General features: G+C 46.0%; 1 protein-coding gene across 2 annotated transcripts; it reads right to left on the reverse strand.

The window, feature by feature from the left end:
- Positions 1 to 127: 127 nt before the first annotated feature.
- EDC3 (enhancer of mRNA decapping 3) lies at positions 128 to 27,410 on the reverse strand. 2 transcript variants are annotated; one of them, XM_040600462.1, is made up of 7 exons: positions 27,354 to 27,410; positions 24,797 to 24,978; positions 23,071 to 23,384; positions 15,849 to 16,184; positions 6,776 to 6,929; positions 4,992 to 5,209; positions 128 to 3,838 (listed from the first exon to the last, which is right to left on the reverse strand). In XM_040600462.1, exons 2-7 carry the CDS (start codon positions 24,958 to 24,960, stop codon positions 3,504 to 3,506), a joined length of 1,521 nt encoding a protein of 506 aa, XP_040456396.1. In that variant the 5' UTR covers positions 24,961 to 24,978; positions 27,354 to 27,410; the 3' UTR covers positions 128 to 3,503. The 2 variants fall into 2 exon arrangements, with proteins under 2 accessions (XP_040456396.1, XP_040456395.1); XM_040600461.1 differs by having other exon boundaries at positions 27,325 to 27,410.
- Between the last annotated feature and the right edge of the window lie 222 nt (positions 27,411 to 27,632).

Here is a 27,632-nt window from a genome sequence, read left to right on the forward strand (position 1 = left end):
TGGACTGACCTCCCCCTCGTCCCTGCTCCTCGAACAGCGCAGAGCAGCGGGAAGGCTTGCTCCAGCTGCAGTGTCAGGCTCTAGAACAACAGCAGACAAATAAACAGCTGCACACGAATAGCACACATGAATAGTTGCACTTTTATTTCAGGGCGTCCCCCAGTAGTGGCAGGAATTAGTCATTACAAACATTAGGTCACAAATGGAGTATCAAGCAGTGACAGTGCAGTGATCTTCACATGTTAGTGACCAGAGCAGCACTCGTGGGCAGTTCCTAAGATGGTGGTTAAGGTTGGGGGTAGAGACTATATCAAACACAGCTAAAAAAAGTGTTCCATTCTTTGAACTAACTGGTGATGTGAGGAAAGGGGGAGAAGAAGGGACCCAGACCCTTCTCACACCTGCACATAAGATGCATTTCACACGGGTGAGGCCAGTGCTTCCACAAGTCAGCCTGCCAAATGCCCAAATCCACTCTCACCCCCAGCAAGCAAGCACACCGTAAAGTTCAACTGTGTCCAACACAGCCCAGAGCTGCCTGATGTGCCCTAAACACCGCACAAGTAGGGACTGGGAATCCCTTTCCTTCCCTGAGGGTTTGTACCCTTGTGTTGTGCAATACTGCTCACTGTATTAATTTTTTTTTGCTTAAACGTGGGGAACCCTATTGCTGCATGGCTGGCAACGCACCGGGGTCTTGGTGCTTCCTGGATTTGTCCAGCAGCAAATAGAGATGTGATTCCAGCCGCCATCCCTGCAAAAACATCTTCACCTGGTTCAGTGCCCTCCAGCCAGTGGCACAGCAGCAGAGCGGCAGACAAGGACCCTGTGATGAAGACTTGAATATTTCTACACACTGTGCTCAGTGCATACAGTCTACAGTTTAATGGTCAAACCCAGAAGGGGCAAGAAAAGCTGCAGCCTGGTTCAAGAAAAGCAGGAATAGAAACAGCAAGTTCTCTTACCGAGTGTCTTGAGCAAAGGAAGTAAAAGTAAGGGGACTAAAGCTAATGCTACTACAGCAACAACCAAGCAAAGTCATCCACCTTTTTAACCCAGCTGCTGCTTCTCTGCCTGGCTAAAGATTAGATGAAACTGAAACAGCCAAAGAAACAAGGCAGGCAGAGGGAAGCCTAGCATCTGCATGTTAAACATCCAACCACAGTGCTATTCCTTCCCAGTGCAGCTGAGTCAGAACCACAACTTGTTAAATGCCACTAAAGTTCTAGCTGAAACATGGGTCACCTGAGGAATAGGTGCTCCAGCTTTGCCTTTTCTGCAGGAGAGGAACTGCTCGAGGGCAGAGCTACACCCGTCACAGCACCGACAAGCCCTCGAGCCCCTCTGTGCGAGTGCTAAGGCCACTCGGAGTAAGCCAGCGGACACGGTTCAGTCAATCCAACCCTCAGCTGTGACAGAAGCTCAGGGGAACCTGGGGTCCAGACACCGACAGGGGCAGAGCCCTTCATCCTGCTGAGGTAGATACGGCACAGTGCAGGTGGTTTGGCAGGGGAAGAGACCCCAGCGGGCCGTGGGGGTGAGCCCCAGCACCCCCCAGCCTCCTGTCCTTACAGGCTGGGTTTTCCCCCATCACTCCATGCTTCCAGATGACATCAATTACTCCACTGCTGCTTTTCAACTGGGAAAGTCTCTTCCCTCAATACACCTGGCCTTTGTTCTAAGCAGATGAAAGGGAAAGACAAGTGCCTGACCTGTAAATCCTCACTACTCAGAGCACGAGCGGGTCAGTAGGTTTGCTAAGTGGGACTCACCTGCTTAGCAGAGCCCAGCGAGAGCAGCTGCAACAGCAGGTGACCATTTTTAGATATCCCTGTGCTTCAGCCTCACAAAAGATCCAGCTCTCCTGGAGAAAAGGCACTGTTTCAAGCTCTAAAGCTCTCCCAGATGCCAGGAACAGGGTCTGTGCAGGGTACCAGAAGAGCAGCAGAGCTTCAAGTACCACCCACACTCTTGGCACTGGGAGCAAGGAGAGAGCTGAGCGCCACTTTGCAAGAACAGGGACCCTGCCTTGCCTCTGCCCAGTTCCTCGGAGGGAACAGCTCGCCCTTACAGCACCTCCTGCATCACTCTAGCTTCAGCACTTCCCTGGCTCAGCGGGCACAAAGCCTTCAGAGAGCAGCACAGAGCCAGCACGATGGACTCCCAAAGCCAGCTGAGCTGAGGGTTTCTCAGCTTGTCCCTGCACCAGCGTCAACAAAATGAACACAGGAGAAGATAACCCGATGCCTCCTGGCAGCACATGGGAAGCAAGTGCTGCACAAGAGCAGTTAGCAGAGCAACCCAGGGCAGATCCTCTACAGTAATTCAACAAAACCCACCTGCCGTTCCCCTCCAGAAGGGCAGCAGCTCTCACCACACCATCCCCTACAGGCAAACAGGACCCTGTGAGCTGAGGACCCAAGGCCCTCCTCAGGCTGGTTCCCAGCACACAGACACACACACAAGCCCACCCTATACGCAGGCTTTGAGTCCAAAGGGAATGAACAGATCCGTGACCTACTTCCCAAACCACATTGAGTGTAGAAGGGATACTGGAAGCACTGGGGGAAATATCACCTGCACCATACACCATGCAACAAACTGAAGAGTGACACTGCTCTGCTTCACTATCCTTTCCCCAGTTCAGCCACTCACTGTGCCAGAAAGAAGGGGGGGAAAAAAGAAAACCAAAAAAACAACCCCCCAAAACCCCCACACAACTATCCTGGAAAAGTTCTTTTCCAAAACACACCTCATTCCCGTATCCTGGGTTTCACCCACTAAGCAAACAAAAAACCAACAAAGTATATAAGCAAGTAAGGCCTAGCTGAGGACACCAGTGTTCCCAGAGCATGTGAAACCTGAGAGCTTCTGCTCTTGACACAAGCTTTCCAAAGAGGGAACGCTCTCCTTGAGGAGCTGGAGGGTCCAGGAGGGAGAGCAAGCTACAACTGCCTTCAGAAACATAAAACAGGGGAGGGGACTCAAAAAGAACAACGGAATGAAACCATGTCCTCCCTCCTGCTATGACTGCAACAGAAGGTATTTCTACACAATCAAGGGGTGCTGTTCCCACCAGGATGCCCTCACTGGGTCTATCCACCCAGAAGGACAGAAACACATCTCAAATCTCCAAACCACCCATCACTTGTACCACCTCCACGTACACCCCCTCATTAAAGAGCCTCCTGGCTGGGGCTGGGCAGCAGCAGCCGCCTTCACTGGGGACAGACACCATCATCCTGCATGTTCCTTCATACAATGGCACAAGAGAATGAAAACAGCTTTGCAGGAACATTCACTTCCTCCTCTTTTTGTTTCGTTTTATGATTATTCTTTTTTTTTTTTTTAAACACACAATGTTTCTTCTGGAAGGAAAATTCTCCAGAACTTCACATCCTTAAGGCGTCACGAGTTTACTAGTCAGGATCCACTGGACAGCTTAATTTGACAGACCTCCTCCTTCTCTCTTCTCTCCCTTCAGAGCCATGGCTGGATGGGCTCTAAGTGGAGTGCAAGGGGATGACGAATTTGCAGCCGAAAGGCGAGTGGTAGTTTATTCCCACTTCTTGAAAGACCTTCTGGGGAATGCCAATGTCACAGAGGTACACGCGCCCTGCCCTCTCGCCCAAGGGCAGGGGCAGGCCCAAGGCCAGCGACCACTTGGCGTCGATGCCCTGCTCCATTTCATTTATCGGAGGGTCTATGCTGAGGACGGGTGCCCGGTTCTGGTTGGCCCAGTCCACAACTGCTTTGTACCAAGGCTGATCCCTCAAAAAGGCATTTTCATGACAATCCAGGCAGTTGATCACTAGGTCAACAGGGGTATCTGGGAGATCTGAAAGAAACACAAACGCCGCTGAGTGCTGAGGATCAACCTGAAACCGCGAACTGAGGCTCAGTGCCTTCCCCCCCTGCACTGCCAGCAGGTTTTTCATTTTTGCCTCCAGCACCCACAGTCTCGCTGCATACAGCCTGGTCTTACCTGTTGTTATTGCTGTCCTTCTGCAAAAAAGACACTGACACCAACATTTAAAAGCTCTTTAGCACTCTGGAGAACATTCACAGACTCTCACGTACAAAAATCTCCTCAAGTGGTCAGCACGTGGGCAGCCCTGGATGCTGCTGCTGAGCTGGCTCACCAGCCCAGGCAGCCCAGGGAAGCAGCACTGCTCTCTCTCCGTTATAAAAGGACCATTTTATATTCCACAAGCTGAAAAGAAAGCTATTTTTCTGGAGCACACCAACCAGCTCTGCTATGGAAAGGCAGCTTGAGCTGCACTGCTGCCTGCCCCACTGGGCTCCACCAGTCTCAGTGCACTCACCTGCTCTGTACCACATCCACTGCATTCCTTTTACCCGACGGACCACAAAGTCCTTGGTGCAAAATCGCTTATAATCTTTACTAAGAGGCAAGTAGCTCAGCCAGCACAACACAGCCCCCCACGCTGCCAAAGCGGAAAACATTGTGCAGTGCCCTAATTCCCAGGTTTGTTTCTCCCAAGAAGTTTAAATGGACCAGGCTTAAAACGAACACCGGTGAAATGACAAACAGAAGCCAGCTCTCTCACAGAAGATGGAACATTGGTTTATTCTAGGGCATACTAAGAGATGTGAACGTTGACAACTGCTGGGCCTAGTTCAGCAAAGCTGCCTGCTTGATTTGAAGCAGCAGCAGGATGCTCATTTGCTTGCAGTTTCGATGTGCTCGAACAAGGAAGGCCCTTATGCTAAGACAGCGGCTGGCCTGACTCAGATCCACGCAGCAGCTCTTCCATATTTGTTCAAACAGGAAACATCTGCACCAGCACAACCGCTGCAGTGTTGAACCTCTCAAGTGGCTGCTGCCCTGCCAGCCTCCGGGCAGCCACCTGCCGGTGGCAGTGCCACTAGATGGTGCCACCGGGCCAGGCAGGCAGCGGGGACCGAGCCGCGCAGGTCTCTGCCAGGTGCGGGGCAGCCCAGAGCAGATCTGCTCCCCAGCCGCTTACCTTTGACGCTGGACACCTGCTGGCCTTGCGTCTTGCCGAAAAGGTTCAACTCGTTGGTGATGGATTCCAGCATCTTGACAAAGTTGGGAAGGAAAAGGATGACGTGGACGTCGTGGTTGGAGAGGTGCCGCCCGCAGCTGATCCCCTGGGCCCCCTTCACGTGGGGGCCGCACAGCAGGGCTACCGTAGGCCGCTGATGCACGTTCTTCGGATTCAGCCTGAAACACAGACAAAAGGGGACTGTTAATAAACCCCAGGATCTCTTACCTTCTTCCTGCAAGACAAAAAATTAAAAAAAATAATCACTACAATGTAAATTAGCAGGTGTTTTGCAAATCTTCCGTTGCCTCTGAAGAAGGAACCCACATCCTTTTGTAGCGCTGATGCTAGAGAGCTGCTCTGCCTGCACATTCCCTTCCAGACTTCCTTGCACCCACAGCAGAGAGCACAAGGTCCCAGTCTTTCCTAGCTCAGCATGAAACCAACTCATACTTTCAAAGCAGGGGCATTTGCACTGCTCGTGTAGCAAGCAATTTCACTTTTAGGAGGTTTTTTTTCTTTGTCCCTCTGATTTTAGAAGAAAGCTGTCCTATATAACCTTAAAAATATGGGCTGACTTCTCTCGTCAGCAGAACCACAGTTAAAAAAATGAAGAAAAATAATTTCTACTCCCTAAGCCTCAACAACTGCAAAATAAAGCTGATCTATTTAAATGGCCTGCAAGCCACCAAGGGTGGCTTACACTAGGATTTTCAGTTGATAAAGTCAGTGCTGCTCTCAATCAAATGGTCAGGTCGCTGGTAAAGCACTACCAAATACACATATGGAGAGTTAACGCTTACCTTCCATTTCCGGAGCAAATAATTTGGAGCAGCTATTAACAACATAAAAATACACATGCAATTGTCTGCCCACATCAACAGCTATGTAAGGCACATCGCTATGCAGGCACAGAGCAGACCTTTCAAAGGAGTCAGAACATATATTCATGTGCCAAGCAGTAAGTGCACTCCAAACCTGCTAGCAAACTGGGCCCTCCGAAAGGGCAGGATATTCTCAGTTTTGGTGTAGATGCCTGAAAGCTAAGTTAGCACTGTGAAAAGCTAAGCAGCACTTTGTTTTCATGAGCTGGCTTTTGGTTTTATTGATATAACTAATTTGTACCATGTAAAAACAACAAAGGAAAGGTTTCCTTATTTGCAAAAGGGACTAGCTTGCTACATATTCCGCAATGGTTCAATCTGCCTTGGGCTACACCTGCATAAAGCTCAGTTCCCTGGAAAAACTCCCACTAAGCAAGAGAGAAAAATCTCAGGTCTGCCTGTTCGGTCTTTAACTCAAGGGATACTTCTGCTTCTGGGACACAGGAGCCAAAGAGAAGCCCTCAGTAAGTCACCCACCCAAGACTGTATGTTCAGCCAGCCCTTTTCTAGAGAGACGAAAAGAACAGTAAGAACACGGAAACCTACTGTAAGTCTCTCTCCTACTTCAGGAGCTTGAGCCTCACACTTCACCATTTGGAAACAGGCTGATGCAGGAGCTACGAAACAGGTCTGCATGGCATTAGGATGAGGGGTTTTTTCTTTCAGAGGCAAGGAAGGCAGAGTGGTGACAGCTGCCTCCAGCTGCAGGACCACTGAGGGACTAGAGCAAGCAGCAGCAGGCACTGACTCAAAGGTAACCTCTCCGGCTCTTCTCCCTCAGCCCCACTTAATGGAGCAAGACAAGATGAGCCCTGCTTAGAGGGGGCAAACCCGCAGCAGAGCAAAAGGGAACTGCTTTACCTGTTGGGTCCCCCAAGGAGACTCAGGGCCATCTGACTTGCGCACACTCCTGTCATCTCCAGCCTCCGCTCCAGAGTCAGCCCATGCTTCTCAGCAACTGAGAGCAGCTTTTTGTGAAGCTCGTAAGATACACTTGGAACAACCAGCCCGGAGTCTAGGGTTCAAAGAGAGGGGAGGGAGGAAGACAGAAATGGGTATTATCAGAGATTTTTCCAGAATGCTGCAGACTCGTAAGGTTTTATGTAACAGCACTTAGAAATAATGACAGTGAAAAGGCTTATTAGCTGCTACCAAGGGTCTGCTTAACCCAGTAATCCAGGTCCCTTCCGAGACCATCAAATGAATCCAAACTAGTGCATCAGAGTCAGCTTACTCTGGGCGAAGCAGAGACAGCTAAACACAACTGCTGGGCTTGGAATAATATGTTTCCACAAAAATTCAGCAGGCGCCTGGCAATTCTAGCAATGCATGGACTGAAAAGGCCTTTTTGACTTACAGGTCACCAGTGCTTTAACCCACACTCAAGCACATCTAAATGTTCCTAATCACTGTGAAAGTCAGAAGAGCAGCTGTGAACCAGATTTCCCACCAAAACAGCTTGGATGCATTATGCTTCCTGACATCGGTAGTGACCAGCTCCAAACTTCCAGCCCTTAACCCACATATCACAGCAAAACAAGACATCCCACATTTACTAGGGAGACGTCCGCACCACCTGAGCTGTTGTCATGCCAGAAGGGCTGGCTTCAGATACAAAAGCTGAATCATGACACACTGAAGCAGCAGGCAAATGATGCAGCTGAGAGAATAAAGCCTGCAGAAAAATACTTCTCAGACATTTTTGACAGCCTGGTCTGTGAGCCAGGAAATGCTCCAGCATGTGGATGAAGGGAAAACAAACAAGAGAGGTTTTGTTAAGCACTGAGAACAGCGCCTGCAGTAGGCAGTGGTACAATCCTTCCCGCTCACTTCTACAGTGAGCTTGCCTGGCATCTGCAGGTAAGAGAAACACAAACCTGAACAACTCTTCTGGCTGATTTTTTTATACTTTACTTCTTCCAGGAGGCCAAGCTGACACTGACTTCACAGAAATCAATCCTGCAATAACATCTGTAAACTCTCCTGGAAACAGACACAGAGGATTCCTTGCTGCCAAAAGTGGATCAGTTTGAGGAGAGCCACAGCAATTTTTCCGTGGTGTGCTGAATAGTGGAGGGCAAGGAAACTGAAAATAGTTACTCATGGCGTACAGAGAGAGAAGCACAAAATGTAAGTGACAGGTGAGAAAACTGCTGCAGCAGCCAGCCAGATATCCCTGAATACCTTCAGCCACAGAAATCAGCCTCTTCATTCTAACTTTTCTCCAAGATAATTCTGATATCCAACCCCTTTTGCTCTGTGTTTAAGGATTTGCAGCACTGTAGAATCAGAAACAGGCTGTTCTTCCCTAGAAACATCCTCCTGCAAGGCCTGGATGTCCTTAACTATCTCCCAGCTAAGGAGCAGTGCAGCTTAATTCCCTCCCCATATGGGACAGCCACATAGCTGGAGCACAGCTGCCACCAAGAAAAGCTCTCAGCTCCTGCTGTTCACATCACTCACAAGCACTGCTCTGAGCTAAACAAGCAATCCCAGCAGAGTCCAGCTGGGCAAGGGTTCTGTGAATTTACTGTTAGTTCCTACTCTGGGACAGGCAGATGAGGTGCACAGGAATCGGGCACAATGGGTCAAAAAGGTCCAGGACTCAGACCGATGCCTGCTAGAGCTCAGGCATGATGCCAAATGTCAGGCCAAAGCGTGAACTCGGTCCTTCCATCAGCACACACTGCTTCTGCAGTGTTCAACGGCCAGCAGCCCTGACTCACCCTTGCACTCCCATCAGCCGCTCTGCCTCTGAACTCGGGGCAATGGCAGCCACCCAGGTGCTCATCGCAGCCCAGCAGGGCTCGGACCGCCTGCACTAATGGGGAAGAGTCGTGGGAAAGAGACATGCTCCAGGGAGAATGCTCTGCAGTGATATGAGCTCAAAGAGGAACAGCCACAGCATATACATCCGCTCAGAGAAGAAACCAGTTACTTGTGGGCTCAGGCTCTTTTGTAGCCAAAACAAATGTGTGAAGAACCAGTTGTAACAAGCAAGTGTCACATTCAATGAGAAAAGCAGCATACATTTTAATTGTGAGGAATTATTTGTACTGCCCTATTTCCCCAGGGTGCCCCAGTCACAAACCACTAAGTCAAGCTACGGCACAAATGGCAGGTTTTGTACATCTCGAGGTTTTCAGAGTCAAATCGGAGGTACTCCTGCAAGGTAACAGCAAAATGTTGTGGAGCAGATCCTGCTGAATCCTCCTGGCCTTCATTTCTGAACACACCAGCTAGTGCTTTGCAGATAAAGAGGGCCCAAACGTGTTCAAACACTTGACCTTGCATGCTAACTGCCGATTAAGCTACTTCTGCTAATAGTCTTTCATTACATGCAGCACACATGCAAGCATGTTATCAAAGTCATTTCAGACTCCTGATAGCAGCCTCTGAACATTTGGAGTCATAAGCCACTAATAATCCTAAGCCCGTCGCACTAGTCACGCACCTGCCCTGTGTTCACACACCCTCTTAGCCTCCAGAGTCACGCAAGGCTCGGCTCTGCCTTTCCCATTCACACTTCTGCTACTTCATCAGGTCTTGTTTTTCAAGCTTGAGGGAGGACTTGGAATGAATGACCTGAGGTCAGGATCTCTCCAAATGGTTTCATGGGATGCATCCTCTGCTAACCTGAAACTGGGGGTCCCAAACTATACTTTTGCTCCTTCTAATTTGCAGGACCACAAATTCCCTGCTTCGATTATGCACAAACTCTCCAGCTGGAAGGGTGAGTTGATCTACATTCTGTACCTACCCGATTTTAGCAGGACTACTGCCAAGGCCGCCTCTGTACCCATTTACATCTTTCCCTCAATCATTTTCCCCAGACCACGAGCTTTAGTAAACCTGCATTGATCATCAGCTCGATGCAACTCAGTGCCCAGTGGGTTAAAGCAAAGGGGGTAACTGGGAGGCAGGAGGCATGAGATGAACTTGCATTTAGCATGACAGTGCTACACTTTGTCCTAATTGCTCCCTCTCAGAAGCAGGCTTAAATGCCAAGAGAACTTCCCTTCTTCGCACTCACGCAAGGTCCAACCAGTCAGACTGGCTTATCAAAACCAGGCCGAGGGGAGTTAAATAAACTCTGGCAGAAAGCAATCAAGGAGGCGATGTGTAAACCCACAAACAATAACACTACTGCAACAAAACTGAACTCCTGCCAACTTTAATTATGTTTGGGTTGGACAGAGCATCTTTATTGTCTGGTAATGAAGGTAATAAAATAAATTAGCTCAGGCCTTTTAATATTAAATAAATGTATTTTACAGCTGCCTGGAAAAAAAAAAGGCAGATATAGACTAAACACTTTTGTGACACGCAGAGTAGTGCTGAAGCCTGATTAAACATGAAGTATTCTCCATTTATGAGGCACACTCTATGCCGGGCACTACCACTGCGAACAAGTTCTCTCCTCAAGTTTTGCTATGCAACGTTACACACATACTGGTTGGATTAAAACACCCTATGCCAGCAGAAGGACTGAGCTAACTCTCCAGAATTTAAGAGGTTTTCCCCAAATAAGCCCAGCGCAACATTGCTGTCAGAATTCCAAAGGCCTGCCATGCTTGCTGTAGCAAAAAAAAAAAAGAAAAAAAGAAAAAAGAGAGTTGCTGCTGGAGTAACTCAACGTGTCAGCCTCATCTTTTGACTATTTCAGCAGCTCTCTAGCTGCTAAAATAAATACAGGCAAGCTGCAGGAATGGATGAGATGGAACTAGAGTTAGGATCTCCTGGAAGCTGTATGTAATGCAGTTCTTTCCTTTAGCAATAAATAACTCTAGGTTCCAGAGCCACACAGCTTATGGTGTAAGATGCGGCTATGTGAAGCAGGTATAACTCTTGCCCAGTTTAGGAAGATGAGGCATTACTTGCAGTCTTTTTCTGGTTGTAAAGCTGGAGCCACCTGCCTGCCAACTCAGCAAAACAGTTACTTGCCCCACAACCATGAATGATTTTCTCCATAACCTTAAGGGCTAGATAATTAAAAATAATGATGACTAAAAAAAGTAAGACAAATTCTTTGAGTTCTGGCTGACCTTCCAATGTCAGCCTCTCCCAGCATTAGTGCACAATTCACCCCAGCTGAGCAAAAAACTGCCTGAGGGACAAAGAGTTTTGCCCCATGACCGCTTTGTTTTCTCCTGCCATTGGACAAAATGAACTTAATTTGCACTCTACTCAAAGATCCCAGAAACGCTTCACACATTCAATATACAGAATCGCTGTAAGGCAGTCATTCATAAACTGAAGAGCTAAAAGCTACAGAGAGCAGAAAAGTCAGTCAAGGACATGGAACACACACAAAAAAAGAGATATACTGTCAGCATCATCCTCACAGAACAGACTCAGCCTTAGTTTTGTAGTCTGACCCTGGCACATAAGCTCTACCTGCTGCACTAATTTACTTCTAAGCGAATATTTTCTTTCATTATCTCCTTACCATAGGGAAAAAAGGTTTCTTGAAGGACAGGCTTGAAGTCTGGTTAGGGGGAGAACAGAGAAATACTGACAGTCAGATTTTTTTGAGCACAGTCCTGCTTTCACTTGACAAGTTCTACAGCAGCCAAGTTCGAAAAAAACCCCCACCACTTACTTTCCAGAAGAGACACTGAGACAGAAACAGCATATTTTCTACACTAACAGCATTAATTAGAAGAGGACCTGCTTCGGACAAAGCCTTACTAGTACATGAGGGAAAGAAATACGTACCTTACCTATGTGGCATACAGCTCTCTACCCATTCCCAGTGTGCTCACAAAGACCCTGTCTGGCCAGACACCACCGCTCAAAAAGCCCGGCTTTGGGTACAAGCCCACCGCACACATCTGCACCCCCCTACACTGCAAGGGAAACCAGAAAGGCGAGGTGGTGTGGCATATGAGAATTTCAGTCCCATTTGATGCCCACAGTCCAGGTGAGGGAGGTTTTAATCCAGTATAATCATCACGAACTGGAACCCATGGTATGCATGTGGTACATGCTACCAGTGACTAAACAGAGTTGAGGAAAGGAGAGACGAACTGCAAAAAGGAACCACCTGTACAGCCTGCTATGCTTCAGGTTGTATTATATAGTTACTGACGACAAGCAGAGATACTCCATCCTGCTGCAAACTCCTCTGAGCTCCAACATACCTGCAGAACGTTGGCTTTGCACTTACTGCTACAAGACCCGATCCCAAAACAAGGTGCTGTTCAAACACAGATCATTTCAATGCTGATAGCCAACAGAGGAACCGAGACAGAGCTATGCCAACACACATGAAATTCTCTAGCTGGACAGCTCAAAGCAGAAAAAAAGACAGCTCACACAAGGATCGGCCCTTCCAGGGAGGGGGATTTTTGTTAAACAGTTGCACTCCTCCTTTCAAGCATCATGTAATGCTAAATAAAGAGACAGATCAATAGCAGCCAGCCCTAAAGAGTAAAGACTAATTATATATTTGGAAGTGATTTGTATGTGAAGCCCCAGGAACAGGCTCAGCTCAGTCATGCTCAAAGACCTGGTAAGCTCTATTAGCTTCAGGTTTTCATTTTTGTTTGGAACAGATCCCATCTTCATTCCCTGCTTACTTCTAAAACACATGCTAGTGTACCTACGTGACAGCCGGGCTCCATAAAATTAGCTCTCAGAAAAGCATCCTGGTAGACTGAAGTGTTTATCAAGCTTTGCTTACATCCTACACAAATCAACTTATTTTAGTCAGTAATAAAAACAGACTGGAAGCCCTGCAGATTAGTCTTTTAGAGAACTGGCATCAGCAGTTTGCTGGTTTTCCTGCTGCACATCCTGGCTATTTCCTAGATCCACAGAAACATGGCATAAAAGAGCATGCAAGGATTCACAGGCTTCTTCCACAGGTAGAAGAGCTGGATATTAGCTCACTGTCAATCACCAGCATCACTTTTTTTGTGCTATTAAAGCAGACAGAATAATCACTGTATCAGCCAGAGCTCTTTTAAGACAATCAAGATTGGATTAGAGTAAAAAATTACAAAGTACTTATTTCTCCTGTAACTAGGAAGTGCTTTTTGCAAGTAGAGCTCCCCTTTGGAGTCCAGGGAAAAGTCTGTAGGGAGAATTCAGAAGCAGAAAGAAAATTTCTGCCACAGATATAGCCAAAATCATGGATTTGGGGCTACTGGCACTCTCATCTCATTTCAGCGGTTGCTGCTCTTTGAGCCACTAAGAGGCAGGCTGCCTACAGTTTAGCATCCTCCTTCCAGCTGCTGAACAAAGAAATCAGGATTTATTTCCCCCCCCCCCCCCCCCAAGTGACAGCCCATCATTACTCCAAACACACCGAATATCTTTCTGTCCCTTGGAGGGCTGACTCACTACAGAAAACGCTAGACTGCATGCCAGAAACAGCAGGCAAGTTACAACTGTTTACAAAAGCTTTTGCTAGATAGCCATTAGCATTTCCTAAGTAAAAGTAAACTTCCTCAGAGGACACAAAGGAAGTCACCCTCTGTGGGAAAAATATAGAGAGAAATACAGCACTGGGACACTTTTATCATCATTCACAGGACTGTGAACATGCCTGGCTCAGCACAGGCGACAGGGAACTGTAGTTGTCAATACCCTGCCCGTTGTGTGACATGACAGCTTTTCTTCCAAACAAATCCAGAATTCCATAGGGGAAACTAATCACCCAACAGTAGCTAATGAGGCTAGCAAGACCCTGCAACTACAGAGGGAAGTCGTTCACCACCCTCCCTGCACAGGCTTGCCAAGAACAAAACAAGAAAACAGCAGCCCTTTCACTGGGCTGCTCCCTTCAGCACACTGCAAAGAAAGAGCCAAGAGTTTCCATAGTGAAAGACGATGGGAGTTTAGCAAACATGATTTCATTTTCACCCCCTGAATTTACTTACTGATGCTTGCTGCTTATTGCATGTCAGAGTCCTCCTCCCAGGAACTGTACTGCTAGAACACCGTATTAGCCATACTTCTCAAGCTGGCAGCTAACAGTAGGTTAGCTTTTGTTTCAGACTAGACATACATAGAGGCCCCGTCTCCTCTAAACAAGCCAGCTGGAAGATGAATTGACAAGTAGTAAACTTAAAAAATAAAAATAGTAAATCACATACAAAAATGAAGAAGCGCTTATTCACACAGCACACAGGCATCTGGTGGAGCTTCTTGCTACAGGACACGCTGGAGATATTGAAAGCTTGCACAGATATAAAAAGCAGTAAGTTAAATTAAGCAGAAGGAAAAAAAACCCTCATCAAAAGGTATTAATATTGAACTAACACTTCTGCTTCAGGAAGTCTTAAAATCATGAAAGACAAAGCACTCAGGAGAAAGTCTCACTGCACGTTTACTCTGTTTTTTTCACTTTTCCTTATAAGTATCCTTGAAAACACAATACTGAGCTGGACAAGCTCTGATACGACCCAGTATGTTTTTACCTCATTCAAGAGCAGAACAGATCCACAGGAAGATGGATGATGTGAATGGAAAAAAATTATTTTTTTTTTTAAATAAAAAGCAGCAAATCATTACAAGTGAATCAGCTTTCTCCTCTAGTGTTTCACCACCCAAACGGAGTTTCTGGGCAGAGAAAGAATGACAGATCAAGGACCTGATCACACTTCTGCTCAGTGACCAGCCCACCCAGATACCAGCTATTTAGTGTCTCTCCACAAAAAGATCTGAAATTTTATTTCATCCTGATGTAGAAAATAAGTGTTCCTGGAATGCCAAAGCTCCTTCACTCCTACATTTTTCAAGTGCTAAAAAGCATGCAAACAGAAGGCAGGACACCACAACTAGACTAAAATTACAGGAATTGGCACCTAAATGTAGCATAAAGCACATATGCTGTACTTGATAGCATGTATATATACAGAAATAAAAAGATTCCTTATAGTAAAATCTATTCACAGACATAAGCAGCTCCTGTTGAAAGCACCATTATCTGGTGCTTGGCCAAAAAAATATACTACTGAACATAAAATGAGAACAATTCTACCCTTCCCCAGAGCCATGGATTAGGAGCTGAATAGTCATTCTCTGCACTGTGATGTTAGGAGTGCTGCCTCCCTGCAGCCAGGCAGCTCACTGATCCATCCCGCTGCCTTCACCTCCCCCCAGGAGTCTATGCAGTGGCAGCAAGGACCAGAAATCAGACTTGCAAGAGAACATCTGTGCAGCAGCTGGCACCAGTGAGCTAAACTAGTTTCCCCTGATGATACACTTCATGAATACTTCAACTCATGCATCTGCCGTAAAGTTTTTCTTTCCTTTTACAGTTAAGATGAAGGTAAAGCAAAGGAGAAAAGACACAGCTTGCTCTCAGCACACTCTCAATCTTTCACACAGCAGCAGTGGACAGTAAGTTGCAGGGAGACCCCACATAAAATGCCTTTTGTACAATGAATGTTAGGAATTAGGGCTGGGAAGAGCCAGAACTGTTTAAACGTCATTGGTGTAAAAAGAAAATTCTGCAAAACCATGCGGAAATATGTAACTACCAGCCAAGGAATATCAGGAGCACATGACATCTACTTTTTATCAAGAAAGCACAAACAATGACATGCTACCATGTACCAGAATCCTGAGACCATCCCTCCCTCTCAAGAGCCAGCCATCAAGTCCATGCAGGTTCATCATGCTACTGAAATCAAAGGATTCAAATGGCTCCTATTCAGTTTAATTCTTGTTATCCAACTATCGGCTTTGTTCCCTACTGCAAAAACACTTACCTTGTTGCCCTATCTGAATACATTTTATCTCTGATATATTGCAAAAAAAGGTTATATGTAGATACAAGGCACAAATCCAACTTTATGTAAATGAACACCCTTGCTTGTACCACACTAAGCTGATAAGACACCCCTTGGGGAAAACAATCCAACACATATGCCCCAGAAAAGTGGCAGAGTTTGCATCCTTATCAGTAAGGGACATGGCATACCCGTACAGAACTCTTTGCTAGCATTCTGGGGTACGACAATCCTTCTGTAGACTATGGGCTCTGATTCCAAGATGTTCTCATCGTGCCGATAGCGAGCTGGTTTCTCATTTGGGGTCCCCCGGGAACGAGTGCCGCTCCTCCTCTCGTAAGTTTCAATCTCTTCAAACACAGCTGCCTTGTCAAAAAGGGCCAGGTTCCCTTCAAAATCAAAATCTGTGTCTGGGATTTCGTCAATGTCATCCCCAAAGCATTCATCATCTTTGCTCTTCATCTGCCCGTTTTTCAAGCCACTCTTCTTTGGAGTCACTTGGTTTGGATGACGGCTGCTGGATGACCCTAAACCAAAATAAAAGCAAGTTGAAAGTGTGTCGTAAATGGAAAAAGCCACATTTGCTCATACAGTTTCTCAGCAAATTTTGTGAGAGAGAGGAGCTCGTGCTTGCAGTCCACCAACTCAAAGGATATGCGCTTCCCAAAGAAGCTACAGCCCTCACCTTTGGCATTACTCATGCTAAGATAAGCTAACAGAAAAGAGAACAAAAGCATCAGAAGAGAGACTTTCAGGGACTTTCCATCTCAGCAAGGTTAGAAAAACAAGCTTGACCACAGTAGCAAAAGAAGTGCATCTCCACTTTTTTTTTTTTAATTCAACATGGTGTCAACATTAGTGATAAGATAATAAGCTAGCCATGATCTAGGACAGTTTTTCTCCTATACTGAGCTCATGTTCACTCAGGCATGTGGCCCAAGACTTTCTCTGGAATTTCCCTAAATTTCAGAAACTAATGTAGGTGTTTAATTCCGTAACAGGCTGACCACCTATTAATGATCATTAAAGGAGAACTTAACACCCTGAATATAAAGCATTTCTTTCTCCTTGCACTTGCTACCATTAAGTACACATTTCTGTAGTGATATAAAGTCCACTTCCTTATTCCTAGTTCATTATTCTACTTAATTCATCACCTTGCATGTTTAAGTACACTTCCTTCCAGTCACAAGAAATTGTGAAAGCCCGATTTCTCTGGAGTAAGACAGATGAAAGTTTCCTCATTGCCAGCTTACAGCTGGAGCCCAAGGACTGATACAAAACCACGTGCAATTATAAGGCCAATATATCCCTTTACTTGCTTATTTGTTATGCTATCATTCAGGTCACCCCTACAAACTCGGGTCCAGACAATACTAATCTGTTTGCTATACCTATTGTTAAATATGCAATTAGTAGAAAATATTTCAGGCTAACTTCAGCAATTACAGGTATCACATACAGTGTCCAACAGATGGAGTAAGAGTTACTATGCCAAAACTGCTTCCTCTACTAAAGTATTTCTTATAGTTTAAGACAATCACTTTTCTGAGTAATTTCTACGAATGAATTTATTGACAGAAGCCATTTGATAACACAGAAACAAACCATCAGCAATTTACTAGGATGATGTGTGTTCTTTATATACACCCTCCATAAATAAAAAAGCAGCATTTCTTTGTCTTTATACATTATTTCCCATCAGTGAGAGCAGAGAGGAAGAATTTCAAGTCATCTAAGGATACTTAGACAATACCCCCAAAAGATCTGCAATAGGCACAACCTTCATGGCATCCCACAAAGTTACTCGTCACCTTTGTAAGTGCAGACAAGTCTAGCTTGACCTTGACAAACCCCTCCTCCTTCCCCCTGCCTGGAAAGGCTTATCTGTAACCTTGGGTTAGACTGGTGGAGCAGTCGCAAGCTGCCAAACAAACGTGAGCTCTGGTTTCCCACATTTCCCAAGCATGAAATCCTCCACTCCATCACCAGGAACAGCACTTCCCTAGAAAGCGAAGGGCCTTCCTCCTGTCAATTGTTTCTACAGGAGCGTTCATTCATCTCAGGGTCAGGACAGGAACTGCTACGCTCAAAACCAACGTGCCGGTTTTGGCCAAGTTAACAAACAGAACTCATCTCTCTATAGTAAAGTTATTCAGTAACTCAATTACACAATTTAAATTGCTGCCATTAACTCCAGAACACCCTTATGACCACCTGAAGCCTTTACAGAAAGCACTACAAAAACAGACTGGAGCAGAGCATGCATCCCTGGAAGATACAGATGGGCTTGCCTGTGGCTCTCAGACACTTACTATGGACTTTGTGAGCTCTGAAAAATTTGTTCTACAGCGTGATACTAAGTTCAGTAACACCATATCTAACTTATGCCATGCTGAAAGATGGCTTGCTAAGGATATATACCTGGTTTTATTCTCAATTAGGAATATGCTGTCTCAGTAAGGATCTTACCCCATTTATTTTTCCCCGTATTTTAGACAGCATGTTGCTTGTCTGTTCTAGAGAACTGTTTAAGTGACTAGCCCGAAAGCTTTCCCAGCCCCACAGCAAGAAAGCTCTGTAAAAAGCTCAGCGGCTCCTTCTCTGGAGCCTGTCTCAAGTACTTGAGCAAAGCAAAACAGACCCAAACACCCTAAACACTCCCTCTCAAAAAACTTCTTCAGCTTTAGTCTCCAACCATGCCATAGTCCAGCAACAACCAAAGCACGCACAGGAAGTCAGTGTCCAGTTATTTCACACCCTGAAAAGCCAGAGATAAGACCTGAAATCTTCAACGCTTTGCAGAGTCATCACTCCCCATTAAAAAAAAAAAAACCAACAACAACCACCAACCACACACCAAACAAAACCAAAACAACCCAAAAAAGCCCCACAATGACAACTCTCCTGGTGCAAGTCCTTTATAGTTCTGGGGTTTTGGTTTGTTTTAAATATGGCAAGAGTTTGAGTGCTCAACTTATACCAGTTTAAAAAGTTTTGCTCAAGCATCCCTAGCAAGCACTGAAGAGACTGGAAGAATCAATTTTTCCCAGCTTTATCACCTGGCCTAATGAAAGATGTTAGCTTTTCCCCTTCTTCTCCAACACCTTTATAGCTATAGCACTGCTATGTGAAATAAAAGATCTTAAAGGGCATCCAAGAGATTCATGAGTATAACCTGAAAGGAGGCTGTGGCGAGGTGGGTGTCAGTCTCTTCTCCCAAGTAACAAGCGATAGGACAAGCAAAAACGGTCTCAAGTTGTGCCAGGGGGCTTTTAGACTGGATATTAGGAAAAATTTCTTCCTGAAAGGGTTGTCAAGCCCTGAACAGGCTGCCCAGGGAAGCAGTTAAGTCACCATTCCTGGAGGTATTTAAAAGACATATGTAGACATGGCCCTTAGGGACACGGTTTAGTGGTGGACTTGGCAGCACTGCGTTAACGATTGGACTTGATGATCTTAAAGGTCTTTTCCAACCTAAATGATTCTATGATTCTACAAAGTTATGACAGCTAACAGCATAAGTCTCTTGCAGCAACACAGCTACCCTGCCTTCTAACCTCACTGCATCATGAAAATCCCTGACTACAGCACAAAGCCAGTTACTTCTTCAAAACAGCAGTATCAGTACAACAGCCAGCATGAAATATTTATTCTGCACATACTGGAGCAACTGAAACTAGCAGCACAGCATTGTGTGGTCAGCGTTGCCACACTTTGACAATACTATTTATAATAATTTTAAATTACTATTAACTACAGGCAGTTCATTTTCAGACAGTGATTTTCAAGCTGCTGGAGACATCAAGGAGTTTTTATATAAAAACAACTGGGTGAGTGCAATACACCTTTTGCCAAGAAGCCACTGAAGGACAGATAGTAGAGTTCAAGAGTTGCTGGTGACAAAACATGATTTAGGACAGAGGAAAGGGTAAGGCTTTCTGGCGAGGAGAATTCCAGTATGCAAGCTGTGACCACTCATTTACATGCATAGTTTTGAGAGAAAGGAAAAGCTTTTTACTAATGCACAACTTTCTCTGCTGTGAAGGATCCCCAAACAAAAGCTGACAAAAACCACTCCGAAGTTGTGTACAGCTTGGTATGGAGCTTGCAACTGCCATTACTGACAAGGGAACCGCATCCAACACTGCTGTTACCAGCCGCACAAGACCAACCAGACCCAGCCAACACAACAGGCTGAGTTCTCCCAACGCTCGCAAACTCCAGGTCAAAGCAAGTCAAGAGACTCTGAATTCAGATGAATAAGCTGGAGCCTACACTGAACACAATGGCAAAACAAGCATGCTTCTTGTGTCAATGTCAAGTGTTATGACAACTCAGTCTGTTCCTGTTACCCAACAAGAGTTTTTACACTCATTGCCAGATTCTTCTGCAAACAACTCCACGCTACCCTCAGCTGACCTGAAAAGCAAAATGTGGAGATAGATGCACCGCCATGCAGTGGATCCAGGGGACAGAAGCGGCTGATGTGAGCAGTGTGTTAATGCAGCTTTTCATTCTGTCAGCATTTGAAAAGCTGCAAGAACAATGGCTGGAAAGCTCCCCAGGCTCCCCTGCAGACACAATGAATGGGAGCCAAGACCGCACCTCATCAAAACAAGACATGCCGGCATTGTGGTGGGCAGCTCTCTAATCCATACCAATGGATGCCAACTCCAAAATACTGCTGACCCACACAACTGGCTGTCTTTTCATGGACTGTGTTACAACCTCAGAATAGAAGTTGCTCAGAACACAGCACAGGCCTCCAACGAACTCCAAGCGGTTACGCGGTGCTCCTCTTAAAGCATCTCCACCTGGACAGGCAAGAAGACTGGCAGCTAATTCCATTCAGGGAAAAGAGAAAAGCCTAAAAAGAGGGCAAGGGGATGGCAGGGAAAACTCAGGCAGAAGAATCTGAGATAAGGCTAACAGGAGAAGTGTCCATTGCCTTCCAGGGCACTAGCGTGACACACCAGACCAAGCCGTTGCCTGAAAGCTGCTACTCACAGCTGCGCTTGCCTCCATGGCCTAATCCAAGCAGCTACAGAAAGCCAGTCCTTCCAGTCCAGCTCCTTCGGATCGCAGCTTCCAGCGCCTCTGCCCTGTGTGTGTATGCATGAAGCTTATTAAGGAGAACAGCACATGGCTCCCCATCAAGCTGGCAGCTTGACGCTGCACAGAAAAGCGCCTCCCTCAAAAGATAAACAATACTTCCCAGGCTTTTTTTGTTCCTTAGGAAAAAAAAAACTTTCATGTATAGCACACAAGCAAATGTAAAGTCTCTAGTGAGCTGGCCGCCTTCCTGCAAGATCCCTGTGGGAGCTTTTGCTGCCAGCCCTGGCATGAACAAGCCTGGTGCCAGCACAGCACAGAAGCCATTGTTGTGAAACCTGCGTTGAAATTTGTTGTTTATTGATTCTTGTCACACAAGTACTTTGAAGAGGGAACTTTGTCCCTGACTTAGCACGCTAAAGGGCATCAAGAGGTCAACTTTCAGCTGTAATAAACCCTGTATGTCTTAAGTTCTAGATGACATCTCAGCCCACTCTTCCCGGATGCCTGTACCCAGCACCTCCATAGAGCCAGGACCTCTTCCATCCCCCTGCCAAGATTCAAGCATCATTTGCCCTACTCTCCAAATACACACATTTTGGAGGGTAAGAGTTTACTTCTCTACCTCACTTGTTCTAAAACGAATCCAAGCTAACAATAATCTACAGCTAGCACCTTGCTCAACTTCTTTCAAAATCTGTAAAAGAAAATCTGACCTCCTGTTGTGCTCATGTAAAACCAACGCAGGCTATTTATGGACCCAAGTGGTCTGAAGCACTCACTGCTCACCCCAGACCTACCAGACACTGACAAAACAGCGGTAAGTGAGGTAACCCTCCTACACACTCCATTCAACCAGAATAAAACAAAGCAGAAGTTATTTTAGACATATAGGTAGCTGACATTGAAGTCTGAAAAAGTTTTCCTAAGAACAACCAAAGTAACATACTCAAACAACTAACTGGAATTTAGGAAGAGTTGGGGAATCAAAAAAACAAAGTTAAACCTAAAGGAGTCACAGCTCTCTTCCTACAACAAGTACTACACAGTATTTAAGCCTGGGTAGAAGTAAAACACTCAAAACCAGACAGGCTTGAAGATGGTCACCAGGCACGCCAAGGAGTGCACACCTCCCCCTCCACATTGTTCTGGCCTTTCTCCTCCCCTCAACCCTATTTGGCAATCATCTAAAGAAGTGAATACGAAAAGAGTTGCAACCCTTTCAGAAAATAATACAGCTGTTGGTGGGGGAGGAAGACTTCCAGAGGTCCAGGCATTTCTCCACAAAAATACACCCTTTGATCTCCCCATTTAACTGGCCTTGCCCACCTTGGTTTTGTTTCTTTTCTAAACACAAAAGCAAGGGGAAAAAATGAAGTCATGGAAATACTCTGGATACGTACTGATGCTTCAACAATTAAGTCATGGAAATATTCTGGATATATATACTGACATTTCAGTAATTGCATGATGAAGATCTGGAAAGGAGCATAGCCCAGGGGACTTTAAGAAGAGAAGAACATATTCAGTTTTGGCACAGCATGAGAGCTGGCTGAAGATTTCATGAACAGAAATAAATATAACGGATGCTTGACTTTGAGATGCGCTGATTGTATCTTTACATCATCCTCATTACAGCCCGTTAATTTGTATTTTTAACAACACAGCAAATAACATTTGTAATTAACTTGCAGGGTGATGTTGTAATAGGTTATGGTTATACAGGCTTTAAATAGAAAAGCTTTATAATATTGCAATTTGTTTCCAGTTCCTTTTAGAGGAAAGACGAGGCTGGCACTTGCGCAATTTTCAAATAGGAAAGACGGGAGGAATGAGGAAATCGCTGTAACTGGCATTATTCAGCTCTACAGTTTCTAACATCTGATGCTGGTGAAGCAGAATAACACACAGGGTGGGACAGGGAACATCTCCACTAATTAAACCTGAATAATCACCTTAACAAAAAAATTGTTAAAGAACTGTTTGCTTTTTAGGTAAACAGGCGTCACCCACACTTCTCAGAAATGCTGCAGTAAAGAAAACACCAGTACGTTGTTCTTCACACGCTCAAGATTATGGATGAGATTGCATCACCATCTAAGCATAACAGATCTGAAGATAAGTGCCAGACATTTGGAAGATCTGTACTTATAACACTTTGAAGCACAGCTTGTGAAGTCTTTCTCCTCACTGTTTAACTTCCTCTTCTCCAGACCTTCAGGTGGCAACACAAGCATCAAAGCAAACAGAGGAAAGTTTGCAGCACTGTTTGAAACGTTCTTGCCAAAAGAGGGAAGATGTTGCAGCAGTAACTCAGGTAGGCAAAAAGGAAAGCTGCAGGATAACACCCATACTCACAGGAATTGTGTCTACGACGGAAGCCTTTGGATTGTGTCAGTGTTTCCACGTGTCGATCCATGTAGCTCTTGGAGCACTGTTGCTGTGGAGAGATGATAATATCCTGATTCTTCCCGTCTGTTCTCCTTGGGATATTCTGCGGGGCACTGCTGGAGATGGGCTTCTTTAACACTTTCCCGGTGCCGTTCTGACTGGGACCCACTTGGCATCCAACCCCAGGGATGCCCATTTCTGTCTGCTGCAGATCCCCACACTGTCTGCTGTCCCCTGGCCCTGGGATCTCCAGAATTTTCAGCTCCGTAATGTCACCTGCCCTAAAAACAGGAAAAGAAAAGCAGACATTCAGGAACTTAGCATTCCAGGTACCTCTGCAAAACATAACCCCTATAAAAAAATCTGCAACACTGTACAGTGTTTTTTTTCCAATGCCATTATCAATAGAAACAAGAAAAAATAAAGCATTTTAATTCTTAAGCACAGAGAATATTTCCACAGACATCAAAATATTACATGGAAATGGCAGTAATCTTCAAAACAACGATTATTTCTATACTGCACCTGGATTTTATTTGAAAGGTTGTTCCCAGCTGAAATGGGAATCAGTCAAGCAGAAAATGGAATCAACTGGCACAGATCTTTGCAGAAATCTGCAGTAATTTAACAGTTTCTAGACAATATAATTAATCTCAGCCTTGAGGCTACTATTACTTTTAATCTGTTTCTACAGAAAGCTACCCTTAGATTAGTGCAACTCATGCTCAGATAAGGATGGCACTTCCCACTTCCTCAGAAAAAGGATAAGGAAACTAATGTAGCACAAGCCAAAATGAAACACAGAAGTCATCATTTGCAGTGATTGCAAGAAAAAAAAAAATCATCAAAAATTAATGTCTTCTATTTTAAACTTTGTCCAACTGGGATACAAAAGTAGCCAGAGCTTGCTACAGACGTTCACACTTCTGGAAGAATATGGTTATTGTCTCTCCCCACTGTCTCTCTTTAAAATCCAAGGGGAAAAAAAAAATAGACTTCAGGGAATCAATCTTATTAAAAAATCAGTGACTCAGAGTCTTAACTATCACAATATGCCAGGTAACAGGAAAATTTCCAGTGAAGAGTGACTCTTTATTTATTCTTTTTAAGCACAGTGTTACCAGGAGCTGGTGGGAAAGAACTCCTGAGAGCTACAACTCCCTCCTGTCTACACAGAGGAAAGAACGTAGCAGGAGGCAGAGGGGATGGAGCTGGATTTAGTCACTGCATTTAATCGTATGAGGGCAATAATTTTAAGTGATCTACCACTCTGCCTTCTCTTCTGTCATACTTTAATTAGATATAGTATGCATGCTGAGAGCAAAGCTTTAAGAGAGTATGCCATCCTTCTCAGCTGCCCAGAAACCTAACGACAGCGTGTATACACAAAATACATATACAGATACACAAACCTATATATATATACACATACACACACACAGTCTCACCCACAAATAACCTCCAAGTGTGAGCTACACCATTTCTAACACTAGGATCACAGAGCCAGAAAATAACCTCCTGCGCACAAACTAACAGAAACATGAGAGGCACTTCTCATCCAAAGATGCTCAGTGGCAGCAGGGAGATTTAAGGCAAAAAACTGATGTCTGGGGAAAAAGAAAACAAAACCAAACATCCAGACCACCACAGACCCTGCCTGAAAAAAGGGAGGGGGGGAAAGGATGACACTAACCTGAAGGTGACTTCTGGCACGAGGCACTTGACCCCATTATGGAAGGGCCGCGTCAGGGAAATGGTCTGGCTGACCTGATCCACAGCAGACACTCGTCCTTGGTAGACTCCCAAGCTTTCTCCACAATTAATTGACACAATGCTCCCGAGCCAGTCCGTAGCCATATTTCTGGCACACAATTGCTGTGAAGAGACACAGGCCTGGCTGTAACAAGATGCAGAAAGTGACAACCTGAATCAGCACCAACTGCATCCCCCGACCCAGAAACCTGGCTCCCACCCAGGCTCCGGCTTTGTCAGCTTCTCTCTTCTTTGTGGGTGGAAATAACATCCATACAGACACTGGCAATCACAGGGAGTGTGTAAATCCCTGGATGGGGCTTCGCCTATACAGTTGTTTGTAATGCAGATCACTGTTTGTATCATTAAAGGAATAATTTTCTAACTGAATTCAAGACTAACAGCTTCCAACAGCAACATTTAGTCCTGCCTGTGGGCATGCTCCCTATAATTTCAAACAGAAAATTTTTTTCACTTCCCTTTTTAAAATTTTGACATCTGAACACTGGGGCAGGACAGCTTTTGTGAATACTCAGCAGTGAGAAGATTGATCTCTGCACTTACAAATGAGAACGAACACCTTTAATGGAACAGACAGATACAGAGGGGAGGGAAAAAAACCCCAACACTGGAGTCCAGGACAAAAGCCTTCATGCTCCAAAGCCAGGAGTATTAATATTACTGCCACAATTAGATAAATGAAAAAAGAAAGTTGCACTCCTTTCTAGTGCCAAGTCCTACCAGACTACAGGGGGAAAAACACACTTTATTTAGTTAGATGCTCAGTCCCACATAATTCCCTCAGTTTTGATGCTTGACTGAACTTGTATCAACACACTTTGAAGCAGCTAAGCACATCTTTTGATCTGAGATTTCTTCCTCCAGACAAAGAACACAGGAAGATGACAGGCTCACTAGCATCACAGTAGCGTGGAGGAGCTGACAAGCTCATAAATGAAAATTACTACCGTATACATTTGCCTTTCATTCTGTAATTGACAGTAACAGGGAGAACGCTTAATATTTACTCTACAGAACACAAAGACAGAAAGCACAGGAGATAACCCAGGAAGATTAACATCAGTATATAAACCACATTTCTGTGAGAGTCATTTTAATTCTCTTCAAGCCCTTCCTGTCCCAAGCTTCTTGGAAAAAGATGCAAGGGAAAAAAAACTGGAAATAACTAGGATGTATACATGCTGCCAGAAAAAAACCCTCCTCACTTCCCTCAGCTTTCAGGGGACTGAAAACGGGACACTTCAAAGTGAAGCGAACGCTAAATTTGGTGACCAACCCATAAATTTGTCAGAACCATCCTCCTCTCTTTCCTGTTTCGGTGTATTTATATTAACCCATTATAACAATGTCTGGATTACAAAATGACAGCTGATAAAAAGCACTTTCAAAACACAGATAACACATCCCCAAGTATCTTCAGTAAAACTAAAATTTCACTCCCTTTCCTGTTTTTTGTATCTCTTTTTGAAAACAAGGGAATGAGTTCAGTATGTCCTACCATCTTTAGAAGGATTCTTTACAAAAAATAAGTCTCCTTTCAAGTCAAAAAAAACCCAAAAAGTCTATGTTTGCATACAAACATAAACCAAACCAAGGGAAACTCCTCATCTCAAAGGAGATTCTACCACTTTGTGTGCAAATCATTTAGAAGAGAGAATGAAATACCCATGCAGTGAATAATTTACTTCATCACATGTGAGAAACATGAGCACATTTGTTTGTTTACATACAAGTGGAAAGTCAAACCTCCTGTCTAATACTGGGTTATATTCCAGGGTTTTTTCGCACAACTGATATCTTGTATTCCCCCACACGTCTTATTTCAAGTGGGTATTTTTGAAACACCTGACATTCTTGCAAGTTTCAAAAGAAAGTAAAATCAGAGCTTACTCAAACATGCATGCAGCACTTTAATAGTTTGTAAGCAACAACTTAGCATGTGGTGAGTCAATAGCTTTGCACAACGGACACTGCTGGTTGAGAATAATAATGCCACTATGCACGTTGTCTCCAGCTGCTAGATGAGTTAGCACCGAGGTGGCTTCTTTCAGTTACGAGGAAAGCAGCCGCAGGGCCCACCCGCTCCGTCCGGGGGGGACCAGCTGGCGTGGGATACACGCTCCCAGCGGGGCTCGGCTCCGCCGGCTGGGCCCAGGCCGGCCCCCGCCGCAGAACACACACAGGCCCGCTCTGCGCGGAGCCCAGCTCGAGGCCTCGGTGCCCCGGGCGGGCAGGCGCTCGGCCCAGCCTCCACAGGCCCTGCCCTCCCCGGCCGCAGCCTCCCCACGGCGGCCCCAGGCAGGCCAGGGAGGGCCCGGCGCCACGGCCGCGCCTCACGGGAGGGCCGAGCGAGGCCCAGCCCCTACCCGGGGCCCCGGCTCTTCCCGGCCCGCTCCCGCCGGACCCCTCGGGACGAGGGGACGGGGAGGGGGAGCGCCCCCGCCTCACCTGCCCCCGCCGCTCGCTCCCCGCCTCACCCGCCGCCTCTCCGCCGCAGCGACGCTCGGCGCTACCGTCACTTCCTGCCCCGCGCCCCGCCTGGGAGCGGCGCTCCAGCCACCGCCGGGCGACCATAGAGAGGCGCGGAGGGTCGCTGCTCGGCGCATGCGCAGTGCGACGGCGCGGCGGGAGCCGGGGCCGGGGGGCGGCTGCGCCCTGCGCGCGCGCGGGAGGAACGGCGGCGCCCGTGCTGCGAGCGCCGAGCGCGTGCGCGGTGCGGGGCCCGGCACCCCCGGCACCCCCGGCACCCCCGGCGC

Source organism: Falco naumanni, chromosome 7, assembly GCF_017639655.2.
Source record: "Falco naumanni isolate bFalNau1 chromosome 7, bFalNau1.pat, whole genome shotgun sequence".
Classification (NCBI taxonomy): Eukaryota; Metazoa; Chordata; class Aves; order Falconiformes; family Falconidae; genus Falco; species Falco naumanni.